This window comes from Pleurodeles waltl, chromosome 6, assembly GCF_031143425.1.
Source record: "Pleurodeles waltl isolate 20211129_DDA chromosome 6, aPleWal1.hap1.20221129, whole genome shotgun sequence".
Lineage (NCBI taxonomy): Eukaryota > Metazoa > Chordata > Amphibia > Caudata > Salamandridae > Pleurodeles > Pleurodeles waltl.
The window spans coordinates 744,149,037-744,162,581 of NC_090445.1; the positions used below are offsets into that span (position 1 = coordinate 744,149,037).

The window sequence follows — 13,545 nt, forward strand, 5'->3', positions numbered from 1 at the left end:
GATGCTCAAGTAGATTTACTACTCGAGCAGCAGTTTTCTAACCGCAAACGGTTGTGACCTCCCACGACTTCCTGTGTTGGGGAAATCTCACCAGGTGTGCCCTCCTAGCGCCCAAAGATTGCTCTCGGGACACCAAATCTTGCTTGCGCTCAGCAACTTAGTGGTCGTGAGCCAGGCAAAAAAAAGCTCTGCCACGCAGCAGCTGGCGGAATTTAGCCAGAACTCCCCGTTACAAGCGTAATGTGAAGTGGCCAAAACACTGCAGACTCCTTCGGAGCAGCATAATATATCACTCCTCCCTAGTCACAAGTGAAAACGCAAGCCAGACCTCTTGGTTTCTAAATGCTTATTTTAAATGTATTTAAATCTTCATGGAGTGCAGAGGGTCCCAGCTTTAGCAGAGTGGGGACATATTACATACAAAGAGCTCTGCAGGATATTTGCTGTATATTATATGGATGCTGGACCATATATTTTGCTGAGAGTAGTGCTGGACATAGATGAGTGCTGGGATATATGTACTGTTGAGGGGTCTCTCGTACTAGGTAAATGCTGGAACATACATTTTGCTGAGTAGTGCTAAACATGTTCTGCTCAGGGTTCTGACACATTAGATTACTGTAAGTGCCTATATTCTGCTGAGAGTAGTGCTTGGGCATTTCTTTCACTGCTGAGGTGCCGCACATCGTAGAACAACATTAGACATTTGCTCTGCTGAAAAGGCTCACATTTTAGAAGAACGCTGGACAATGTGCTGCTGAGAGCTATTACACTTTGGATGCACTGCAATACCTTGCAATTAGTGTTTCACAGCATACCTCAGATCTTTACCATGCAGCAATTGGCCTTTGCTTAAGAATTAAAAATTAACTGTCAGTGTGTTAAAGCATTTTAAGGCATGAGGTTTGGCTGATCCCATTCCAGAACCAGTTTATCTGATCACGTTGCACATCTTTCTTATTCTTTAGTGTGAAAATCCCAAGGTTTCGTTTCTGTGCGATCCTTACAATTGTAGAGATAAATAGAAACTGATATTACGGGTGTGTCAACCAACCCCATTTAGTTGGGCACTTGCACAGCCTGAAGCTACACCATGGCTCCGGGTTCTCTCTTTGATCTTTCACCCCATTTTGAGTTCTGTGTCAGCCCCTGTAAGAATTTTTTTATATATTTCTTGTGACCCCAAGCCTCCAGATTGCAGACGACCCCATGTATTTGTTGATGCTTGTTTCCAGTCCAGGGAGGACCTGGCTTGGCAGTTCGGGTTGGACTGTTTCCATGAGGAACAGGGTCAAGACTGATTTGCATATGGCTGGGTCCAAACTGGGGTGGCATGGTGAGCAAAAGAACAATGGATTAAACCCAGATCTGTGACTGGGGGTGAGTGTTTGCATTGTTCAGCACTCCGTCCATCATCCTTTTGTGTTGCTAAAGTGACCCCATGTATTTACCATCTTTCCGAAGAAGATGTTCTTATTGGAATCCAGGCCCATGAACTGTAAATCTTATCTCATGATTCCTTCTTCAAGAAGTTCCTCTCCTGTTGAAGAGGCCCAACTCTTCTAGCTTGTTTCTATTTATGAGATATGTAAATCTCTATCACACACTCTGCCTCCTTTGTCTCTTGCATACTGCAGGGTCTTGGGAGCCTTCTGTGCATGTTTTATGGTGCAGACTTTGCACTAACTTGTTTTGTAGATTCCCTTGAGACAATCTCTTATGTAACCCTGCCCCCTGGAGATACAGCCTCTCAGAAATACTGTTCTGTAGCTGAAGCCTCCTCAGTCATGTACACAGTTGGCATAATTCACTATTTCTGTGGGTTTAACATCTCCTTGTCCACCCCATCAACACCCTGTCCCCCCTAGTATCTTGCCTTTAATTGTATTGATCCTAATGGCCATCTCTTTAACAATTAGTCTGATTTTTCTTAAGACGATCCTTGTTTGAACCAGTGGCGTAACAAAAGATGAAGGGCCCTCTCTGCAAAATTAGGAGAGGCATATCTCACAGATCTTCATTGTCCATGGGGTGAAGAAGTGGGGACCCCGGAAGCAATGGTGCCCCAACTCCCCTTCCTCACAGGGATCACGTAGTGGTTGGTACACTTACTCTGGGGTATCTCGTCTGTTTAAAATCTTCTTGTTATTTTTTAGAAGCCTGCACTCTCTTGCCTCTAGCTGCACTAGCATCACCAATAAAGGCTCCGACCATGGAGGCCACACTGCTGGTCCATGTGAGCCTGGTGGGGACCTCCTGCTCCACAGAGTGAACTCCTTTGATCGGCACGTCCTGTCATCTTTCAATGGAGCATCACCACCGACACTGGGCGCCACACCTCATCTATGCCAATGGCTGTGTATCTTCAGTGTGGAGATGAGCAAAAGGCTTGTTTGCAATGAATAAATGAATGAAAAATAACCCACGTAGCACCTCTGCATTCATTTCCTAGGTTCATGGAGCTCAATGCAACGTTTTCATCTCCTTCCCTAATCACACAGTTCACAACAATCAATTACGATTTTTGGCACGATCATCCCCTCTTGAAACCTAACTCCCGAAGATATACTTACGGTATTGCCTCCCTATTTCTCTGCCTCACGTTCACTAGCTTGACGTCTGTGTTGCAGCGCTGATTGAGGCGCCATTACCGTGCGCTAAAAGAGTTTAAACTACTGGTCTGTGCCAAGATAGGCAGACTGGCCCTGCGGTTAACATGCTGACTTTCAGGCAGAAGCGGTGCATGATTACTCCGTAATCAGCAGTAATTAGTGTGTACATGCACAGATTGCATAATTATAAGGTCAGAAGATCACAGGGCAATTGTAGATGTTATTGCTGAATGTAACATAATATATATGTTTCCAAGGCACGCTTCTACTGCTAACATTCTGAAAGCAAGGACCAGCCAATGAGATGCAAACTTCGGCATGGTGTGCGGTCAGAGGTCAATGGGGCTAAATGATGGCGGGGCAGTGTCTGCCACTGGGATGTTTTAAAATTCACTTGAGCTGCCAAACACATTTTGATGTTTCTTGTTTTGATTTCCGGGGACCCCGATATTCTTTGACTCCACACTGATCTCAGCAGAAGGTACATTATCCCACCAAGCTACTCGCCCGCTCTTCCCAGGCTTCTGTCATTCTGCCCCTCAGTGTCGACAGCACTTGCTGCCTGTCAAGCCGCTCCGAGCGACAGGCTATTTGTCGCTGAGCAGCAGGGCCAGGGAAACAGTTGGAGGTGGGGTATGGATTCACAGTTCCACTAACAAGACCCAATTAGTGGTGTGAACTGTGTGGTGGTATGTGAGGGCATCACCCTGTCACCAGAGCACAGTATTAATAGCGCTGCTTCCCTTGGCGCTGACAGCCGCTGAAGCACCAGGTTCTCAACTGGAACGTCCTCCCAGGTAAGCAGTCGGGCCCGTATTTATACTTTTTTTAGCGCCACATTTGCGCCGCTTTTTGGCGCAAAACGGCGCAAACCTACAAAATACAGGGCCGTATTTATACTCCGTTTGCGCCGAATTTGCGTAGTTTTTTTCGACGCAAATTCGACGCTAAACTAACGCCAACTAACGCCATATTTATACTATGGCGTTAGAGGCGTATAGCGCCAAAGTTCCCGGAATGTGCGTCATTTTTTAGCGTGAACCCCTTCCTTGCGTTAATGATATGCAAGGGAGGCGTTCCCGTCTAAAAAATGACTCCCAGGCCTTTACGTGGTATTTATACTCCCGGGCAAAAGAGACGCCCGGGAGTGGGCGTGGCTAAAAACGGCGCATTTGCGCCGCTTTTTAACGCCTGGGTCAGGCATGGCGTTAAGGGACAAGTGGGCTCAAAATGAGCCCAGAGTGCCCTCCCCTGCCCCCAGGGACCCCCCCTGCCACCCTTGCCCACCCCAGGAGGACACCCAAGGCTGGAGGGACCCACCCCAGGGACATTCAGGTAAGTTCAGGTAAGTATTTTTTTATTTTTTTTTAATAATTTTTTTTGGCATAGGGGGGCCTGATTTGTGCCCCCCTACATGCCACTATGCCCAATGACCATGCCCAGGGGACAGAAGTCCCCTGGGCATGGCCATTGGGCAAGGGGGCATGACTCCTATCTTTACAATGATAGGAGTCATGTTGATGGGGGATGGGCGTCGAAAAAAAATGGCGCAAGTCGGGTTACGACGATTTTTTCGACGTAACCTGACTTGCCCCATTTTAAGACGCCCATGCGCCATTTTCCCCCTACGCCGGCGCTGCCTGGTGTACGTGGTTTTTCTCGCGCACACCAGGCAGCGCCGGTCTGCTTGCGCCGGCTAACGCCATTCAATAAATACGGCGCCCGCATGGCGCTTCAGAATGGCGTTAGCCGGCGCAAAACTTTTTGACGCTAAACTGCGTTAGCGCAGTTTAGCGTCAAAAAGTATAAATATGGGCCACAATGGCATTTTGCAAGTTTGCGCCGTTTTTGCGTCAAAAAACGACGCAAATGCGGCGCAAAAAAAGTATAAATACGGGCCTCTGTTTACTGTGTTTCAAACAGAGCGATGGGCGTCAAAATTCAAGGTCTTCTGAAAGTCATTCAACAGATGCAGATTGGTGGCCCCCATTAGATGCTATGGTGCTGACGTCAACTTAACCAAATATCTCATTCACTGGCTGTGGTCAGGCCTCCCAGTGTAAATAGGAAAGTTAAATAGGCATGGGTCTTAAGGGTTGGTCTGAAAGGAAACAATTTGTGACTTTTTCTCGGCTGTGTCTGGGCCTCTTTTATTGTCTTGAGGGACAGTTTTTACTGTTGATTTCCCTGATGTCTTAACAAACAGTGCCTGTTGACAGCACAACTGCATGCATTTCCAAAACGCCTATATTGTGTCTTACAAATGTGGGGCAATTTCTTAGCTGTCTGATTTGCTAATGAGGGCCACTTTTATTGTGATGCCTGGGCCTATTTTCTGTTCCCTTCTGACCCTGATGGCAAGAAGCTCAGACATCCGTCCTCCCGATCTGTTTAATACATAAAAAAAAAACATTCCTTGTTAGATATCATGCTATCCCATAGTTGCACCACCATACCAATAAAAGCAAGTGAATTGTTTGGAGGTTGAGGATTCAATAGTGCAAAAACTAAAAAAATCCAATGTCAACACAATTTAATCTCATCATCTTTTTGTCTTCCAGCAGAGCCCAAGGTGAACAATTGCTTGGATGCTGCAAAAGCCTGTAATCTGAATGACACATGCAAGAAATACAGGTCGGCATACATCACTCCCTGCACCAGCAGCACATCCAACGAAGTGTGCAACCGCCGGAAGTGCCACAAGGCCTTGCGGCAGTTCTTTGACAAGGTCCCCCCAAAGCACAGCTACGGGATGCTCTTCTGCGCCTGCAAGGATGTGGCCTGCACCGAGCGGAGGAGGCAGACCATTGTCCCTGTCTGCTCCTACGGCGACAGCGAGAAGCCAAACTGCTTGAATCTCCAAGAGTCCTGCAAGACCAACTACATCTGCAGGTAGGATTCATCATATACCCAGGTGAACCGCAGAAATTGGTAGGACATCGTTTATGGGGTCTCACACTCCTCAGCAGCCAGAGCTGTATGTCAGAAATTTGAAAACAAAAATATGCTCTGACATAAATAGTGTGACCTAAATAGCCTTTAGTTTGGATACAGATGGTTTTTATTATTAACTCCAATTGGATACTGTGATCGTAAATGACATTTAGGACAGAATCTTATTAATACTGTGGTACTATGCCGTCAGATCTGGCATTGGTAGTTGCCTCTACTTTATTTGTGACCTATTACACTATGAAAAATAGTAGCACTGTGAATGTCAGACAGTTTAGCATGATCTCAATCTTGGAAAAGTTTTTGTTCATTAAGTAGGTTAGTTTGTAGTGGTGTAAGTGGTTGGTATCAATATTTCCTTTCTGCTGAATGGCACAATAAACAATATTGGCGAAATCCCTACAGAATGTGATGAGGTGCCCCAGAGCCTCACATAGCTCATCGATATTCATTTGCCTTAGGCTGAAGGGTTGGGGGCCCATCCAGTGCTTAATTTGTGCTTATTGTTTCCTGTGCTGAGCACCAGCACTTCTTTTTGAGGGCCGGTGCTTATTCTTTTGCCTCAAGCATTTGCTACGAGAAAAAGACAAACATGGGAAAGACGGAGGAAGAGAAAAACGAAAAAGCGTCACAAAGGTAGAAAGCAGAAAGCTGCCAGCGTGAGCTGAAGGGGCAGGGAGTGGCTTTTAATGGATTGAAGAAGCGCAAGATGGCTTCAGGCTTACTCTGCCTCAGTATTCCGTGCTCGCACATTTAAATGCAGCAGCTGCATGTTTAAGAGGAGTGCTTTGGGCACCGGCACGTTTCTATTTACAAATTAAGCACTGGGCCCATCTGCTCCGCGGGATCTGCTGGGCCTGCATTACATGCTTTTATTTTGTCTTAAGTGCACAAGAATACGTGTCAATGTGTGCGTAGGTGTACATACGGCTGTACTGTGTACATCTGGTCGTGCTTGGCTGTACCTGCTTGTATATAAATATTTCTGAATTACATGCATATGCGTTCATATGTATAACAACGTGTATTTTAAGTGTGGCTATAATTGCTGTTGTACAGGCATATTCATGCAGTAAATATGAATATACAAATATGGGAGTATGTATATGAACATACCTATGTATGCCAGTAAGCCAGCCACGTGTGTTTCTGCTTGTGTGGTGGTTATGTAGATGCCCTAGGTTACAAACGTAGATGTGGGGTTTTTATTTGGGTTTGTCTGCCTGTCCGTCCATCCCTTCATCCTCAGTCTATAGTGGAACAAAAGTGAGTGGTGCGCTGCCCGGGACAGGTATTCTGTTCTCTTCACAAAAGTTTGTAGTCACCTGTGCTGTAACGCTGCCTCACAACAATAACGCCATGGAACTTTATTCTCATGACCAAGGCGTGTACATCTTTATGTAAACCAGTAGGCCTCTTTAATTTACCCAGAACTGGAAATCCTCAAAATTTGACAGCCCTCAAACATACCTCTACCCAACTGTACATTGCCTCCTGTCTGACTACTAAAAACTACTGCACGTCCTCAAAACCCACTGCTGCTAACAGTTTCGTTACTCCATCTTCGGTTCATGACATGCTCCCTGCCGACATCTGCGACGAGGCAAAGTGTACCCCGCTAACTCCTCTTTGGCTTCATAGCGCCTAGTGACGATTTATTTCAATGTGATATACAATACTCGTCTCCTACTTATGTCATGGCATGCGCTTTCGTATAACTCTTGCTTTTTTGTTTACTTTTATTGGGCCATTGTAAATAGATCACACTGTGATTGCATGCTTTCTAGGCGCTACTCCATTTGATTATATATATCACAGTCAGGGCCTCCAAGTAACTTGATTTTACATCAGGTATGGACATACATTAGACAGTTTATTTTTTCACGTTTTAAGAGCAGGAAGTTAGAGCTAGCTCCCGGTTATATTCTAAAACAATTTACTAAGGAAAAGGGAGCAGAAGTTGTTTTATTGTACGCGGGATCCCTCTGAGGTCCTTCATGGCCGTTCTTCGCTGTTAACCATCCGTGATTCGAGGCGCTCTCCTACAAGACGAACTGTAAATGGAAGCAATATTGTCATTTGAGAAAGAATCTGCCGCCACCCTCCAAGAAACCCCACTCTTCGGAGATATTCCGGAAGCAAACTGTACCAGGCCTGGAAGAAGAGCCGATGACAGAACTGTCTGTCACAAGCTGCCTCCCTGGGGGCTGATGTCATATAATGTCTGTTCGTGCCTGGGACATCTGTCTGCAAAACTGTAAATGTAAAAAAAAAAAACCTGAGTGTTCTCAGAGAGGTGGAAATTACCCGTGCCCCAGCCGGATTCCAGGAAGAGCAGGCCAAAATATTATTTCACTGTCTTCCCATGTATTCTGAAATGTAAATCAAAAGTACCATAAATGCTTAAACACACCATTTTGCTTTGATGGGTGGCATGTAGATTTTAATGGTGATACCCAGGTTAGGGCGTGTGATTTGCTGATCCACCATCCACCTTCTCTCAGCATAAACCCTACACTTGGGGAATGGTTTAGAGTTTCCTGCACGAGTTACCGTGTTACAAAGGTTACAATTGCATTATATTCTGTAGTACTTTTAATAAGCACACTGGATATATATCACATCTGTGACACAGTAACCTATCTACCAAACTCTAAATCGGGCTTTAAGATCTTATTGTGTGAAATGCACTCTTTTAGTTAAATCTTCATGTTTTTGCAGTCTGCCTACTACAGCCTCTGGAGCTCTGCTTTTACTGCTTTCTCAGTCCCCTCTCCCATCACCGCCACCATGTCTTCCGGGACTAGCCACAGCTAAACCAAGTTTTTGCCATGGATACAACTAATCCTAATGCGCAGCTGGTCAGTTTCCTGGAAAGCCATTAGCAGGGAGTTGTTACATTTCCTCTACAAACAACAAAACCTGTCTGTGCTTGGAGTTGGGAGGGCAGAAAAATGTCACTTTATACGTTCACCAGCAGAGCCCAATGACAATATTCCACAAGAACTTAGGGCCATATGTACAAAACTTTTTTGACATTGCAAATAGGCCAAATAGCTGAAGCAGGTTATTTGGGACCACACATTTTTTTTTTAATGTACACTTACCAAATTGTGATTCAATAACTTATCACAGAATTACAATTTGGTTTAGTGAGGGGCGTGTTTAGGGAGTTCCTTCCAACTACCATATTGCATTGCTATGTGTTGATGTTTTATGACCTATTTACTATCACATTTTTTTTTTTTTTTTTTACTGACTACTCAAAGGTAGTGGTAACCATTTGCAAAAGGCAAGGGGTACCAGGACCCCTTCTCTTCTGCAAATGTAAACACAAATATTTTTTAAAGCAGGTAATGGTCTCAGGTACCACTGCCTACTCTCAAAAAATGAAACATTAAAGTTTCATTTTCTATTTTTAAATGCATCCTATCTTCCCTTAAGGAAAACGGGCTGCATTTGAATAAAAAAAAAGGTTTATTAAAAAGCAATCATAGACATAGTGGTCTGCTGCCCCAGCAGGCCAGCATCCCTGTTACTGATATCTTACCTAATGGGTTGCAAACTGAGCCAAACCTCATTAATATTCATGAGGTAGGTCAACTTGTGACCCACTAGGAATTGTTATATAATAGATTCAAGTTTTGTTGAACTAGAAATTGTGATTTTCTAATTGAAATTTGGAAAAAATACAATTTAGAAAACGTGATTCTCGATTTTTGTACATATGGCCACAAAGCTTATATCCCTTCTCATCTTCCAAGTTAGCCATTATAAGTGGCCTAAGTAGGAACTTGTGAAAGAGAAAATAGAGAAAGACTCTGAGAATCCTCTGCCATCTTGTCCCAGTCACATGATACCTAGTGCTATGTCCCCCTACCCCAGGCCAACTCCATGCTCACGGGCAGTGACACATACCTGACAAGGACTGTGCACACTCATGATACTCTCCTCCGTAGACCTGTTGGGCAGGACTCACTAATTGTTTGTTTTCTACCTTCCAACCACATTTTCTCTCTCTGTTTTCTGGTGCTCCTAACTTTCAAAGCCAACATTAATCCTAGCTGGCTTAGTCTGTGGATCTGTTTAAGGAAGCCTTATACTGTACCTCTACACCACATCCATTGGTGGCAGCTTCTCTTCCTGCAGCCTTTCATACAACGGTTAAGAAGATTACACCAATATTATAATAATTTTCTTCATTCACACCCCATCATTAATCCTGAATAGTCAATTCCATCTCAGCCAGCCAGTACTGGATGCCAATATAAGCACTATTACTTTTACTGGTCAAAGACAGATGTTAGCAACTTCATTACTTCAGCTACCATGTATCTTCCCACAGCGGCACCGATGTTCTACCTACTCCCTTGACATCTGTGGACAACCTTGGTGTGCCGTTTAATTCACCAGTAAAACTAAAGTCCCTCATCTTTGCCATGTTTCAGCTATATTAAAGAAATTCACTCTATTTCTCCTTACACACTGTAGAATCATTGACAAAGAACTCGCCTTAGAATACTGCAATACATAAAAGAATGTGTTTACACAATACAACTTTAAATCTCAATACGCGTTTATACAATACAACTTTAAATCTCAATATATTATCTTCGTCATACATATATATTCCCTTATTATGTAATCATGTACCCATATATTACTTTAGTTCTACTGTACAAGAGAAAACATCTTTAAAAAGGTAAAACACAATTACACTCTCTCCAATGCACTAAACTGTCTCACCCTATACCTCTCTCAATCTATCCGCTATCTCCATTCTCTGACTCATCCCAAACCTCATTCTACCACCATGATCTCCAAAATAACCCTTCCTAGACTCTTCCCTTCTGTATCCCTCATGGCTCACCCCAAACCTCAGTTTACTACTATAATCTTCCAAGCAACTCTACTAAATTCTCCTTCATGTATCTCTCCTTTGACTTATCCCAAACTTCATTTTACTACTATGATCTCCCTAATCCATTTCTACAGACTGTTCCCTCCTCCATCTCTCCTTTACTCATCACAAACCTACAGCTTACTTCTGTGATCTCCCAATTACCATATTTTGGATTCTTCCCTCTTCTATCCCTCCATTATTCTCTTCAATCCAACTAACAGACTCACATGTCCACCGCTCAAAATAACTAATATTTAACCATACTAATCCTATACTCATATTTCCCTATACTAATCCACCACTAATCCTTTTGGGTCTTGCAGTAGCGTGCTACTCGCTGAAAAGCAGTTCGACATCTCACCAGGGGTAGTAAGCCCTACATAAATACATTTACAATAAGTTACAATAGGGTAATGGGTACATTGGTTTGTTATGGTGGTTGATATTCAGACTTTCTGAAAATATACTGCTTTCCCCCCTCAACAAAGTCAGCAGTTTCACTATTAGCACTTTTGCATTATATAAAATACCAAGTAATCACTGTTTCTTACTGTACACCGCATAACGCAAGGTTCTGCCTTACCTCTGTCCTGGCAAAAATGGTTGATTGTTAGATGCTTGTTTTTGGGTTTTTTCAGACTTTGACTTTTTGGTGAGACCTGGAAAAGTAAAATTTTAATAGGCACATATTTTGGCCTTCACTTTAAAGGCCTGCATAATACTTTTCCTTTGTTCAGTAGGTTTCTACTACTTTCTTACAGGTTAACCAGAATCATGAAGGAGAATGTGAAGTGACAGCTGAAAAGCTTAATAATTAGATCAGATGGCAAGTGCATAGTACTGTTTAATTTTAGGATTTTATAGCAATGGAAGTATTGCCACCTTGTTCTAGCTCAATAGAAAACATATAGCTATCTCCTTCTTGAATCTCTTGGTCTTGAGCCTAATGATGTCACTCCTGAATTTATTAAAAAAGAGGCCCTAACCTGCCGGATCAACAGCAGCACCAACCAAACCAAGTTACTCTTCACCATCATCAGAGAGTTTGCCTGCTTATCAGCCATGGAAAACTCCATCCCCCCCTTGCAAGAACTTTGCAATGCCCTCGCTGACCACTTCTACACCAAGATAGAGACAATCTACAGTAACTTTGACCCCCAACCCTCCAAACTCCTTAGCATTCCATTGACCTCCACTGCGGACCACCCGCTCACCGCATGGGGTCAACTCTGCACACCAAACACGATCACACTCATGAGCTCCATTAACTCGGGAGCACCCACCGACCCCTACCCCCACAGGATCTTCAACTTCAGAAGAAATTAGATCAGCTGCCAGCTCACTACCATCCTCTACACCCCGTTAATCGTGGCCACTTTTGCAGAAGCCTGGAAACGCACAGAGATCAGTCCCCTCCTCAAGAAGTCATCTGCAGACCCCAGCGAGCTCCAGAATTACTGCCTGATCTCTCTGCTCCTGTTCCCTACCAAAGTCCAGGAGAAAGCCATCAACCCCCAACTCACTGAACACCTGGAGAGAAACAACCTGCTAGACCCCTCCCAATCAGGCTTCAGAGCCAATCACAGTACCGAGACAACTACGGTCGCACAACAGATGACATCCGTGCCCTGCTCAACAGAGGAAAAGCAGTTGTCCTGATCCTGCTTGACCTCTCTGCCACTGTCTCCCACCACACATTGATCAACCAACTACACCAGATTAGGTTCACAGACGATGCTCTCAGATGGATGGCATCGTTCCTCACGGTGCACACCCAGAGAGTCCACCTCTCCCCCTTCACCTCACAGGTCAAGCACACCATCTGCGGCATCACCCAATGCTCCTCCCTAAGCCTAACACTCTTCAACGTCTACATGACACACTCCCAGACAGTGTGAGATCGCACAACATCAACATCATCTCCTACGCTGATGACATGCAGCTCATTCTCTCGCTCTCAGCAGACCCCACTGAAACAAAGACCAGCTTCCACAACTGTATGAAGAATGTATCCACCACCTGAATGAAGGACAGCTGCCTAAAGCTCAACACAGGACAAAACCGAGGCTCTGATCTTCGGCAGACACTCAACCCACTGGAATGATTCCCAGTGGCCAGCAGAGCTCAGAACCACCCCCACACCGAAAGATCACACCCGCAACCTCGGCATCATACTTGACTGCGAACTCTCCATGAAATGCCAGCTCAATGCTGTTTCCTCAGCCTGTTTCCGCATGCTCCACAAGATCTTTAAGTGGCTCCCCATCGGCATGAGGAAGGCAGTGATGCAGGTCCTCATCACCAGCTGACTGGACTATGGCAATGCACTCTACACAACCCCCACCACCAAAGTCATGCAAAGACTCCAGGCGATCCAGAACACAGCTTCCATACTGATCTTCAACCTGCTGAAGAGAACCCATATCACCTGGCACCTGAAGTACCTCCATTGGCTTTGGATCCAAATATAGATGCCACTTCAAGCTCCAGGCCCATGCCCTCCATAACCAAGAACTCACCTACTTGAACCACCGCCTTCACCTCCACCAACCGACCAGGAACCCCCGCTCAGCACACATCACCCTCGCAAAGATACCACGCATACGCCGCTGATGCGCCGGAAGATGTTCCTTCTCCCACGTCGCTGCCAAAGCCTGGAATGGCCTCCCTACCCCAGCCCCTAACCCCCACCTCCACACCCTCATTGACCCAGTTCAGAAAGGAACTGAAAACCTGACTTTTCGAATAAACACCTGCAGCAAGTGCCTGGATACTTGGGTGACAAGCTCCACTATACAAAAACACCTGATTGATTGATTGATTGATTGATTGATATGTTGTAAAGACCACCACAGAGCTTACGTGTGAGGTGGCATCTATGAGGGCATAGTTTTCGGTATGAAGCAACACACCTTGATGTGTATGGGTGTGGGAAGCAAATGCCATTCTTTAGGTCATGTCCTGGCATGTAGGGTGCTCTTCAGAGGAGTCACAAATATCAAGAAGAAGGATGCTGTCTCCATCAGACTAGAACCAATAAGTTAATGGGTTTTTAGAATTCCGGCATAGGGATGTATA

At 44.7% G+C, this 13,545-nt stretch overlaps 1 protein-coding gene across 5 annotated transcripts in view; it reads left to right on the plus strand.

Moving 5' to 3' along the window:
• Positions 1 to 13,545, plus strand: part of GFRA1 (GDNF family receptor alpha 1) — a 380,929-nt gene that overhangs the window by 248,191 nt on the left and 119,193 nt on the right. For 3 of the 5 annotated variants that reach the window (XM_069239268.1, XM_069239270.1, XM_069239271.1), the window contains one exon: positions 5,174 to 5,504. In XM_069239268.1, coding sequence (XP_069095369.1) covers positions 5,174 to 5,504 — 331 coding nt within the window. The remainder of the gene's footprint in view (positions 1 to 5,173; positions 5,505 to 13,545) is intronic. The other 2 variants (XM_069239269.1, XM_069239272.1) reach the window with 1 other exon arrangement.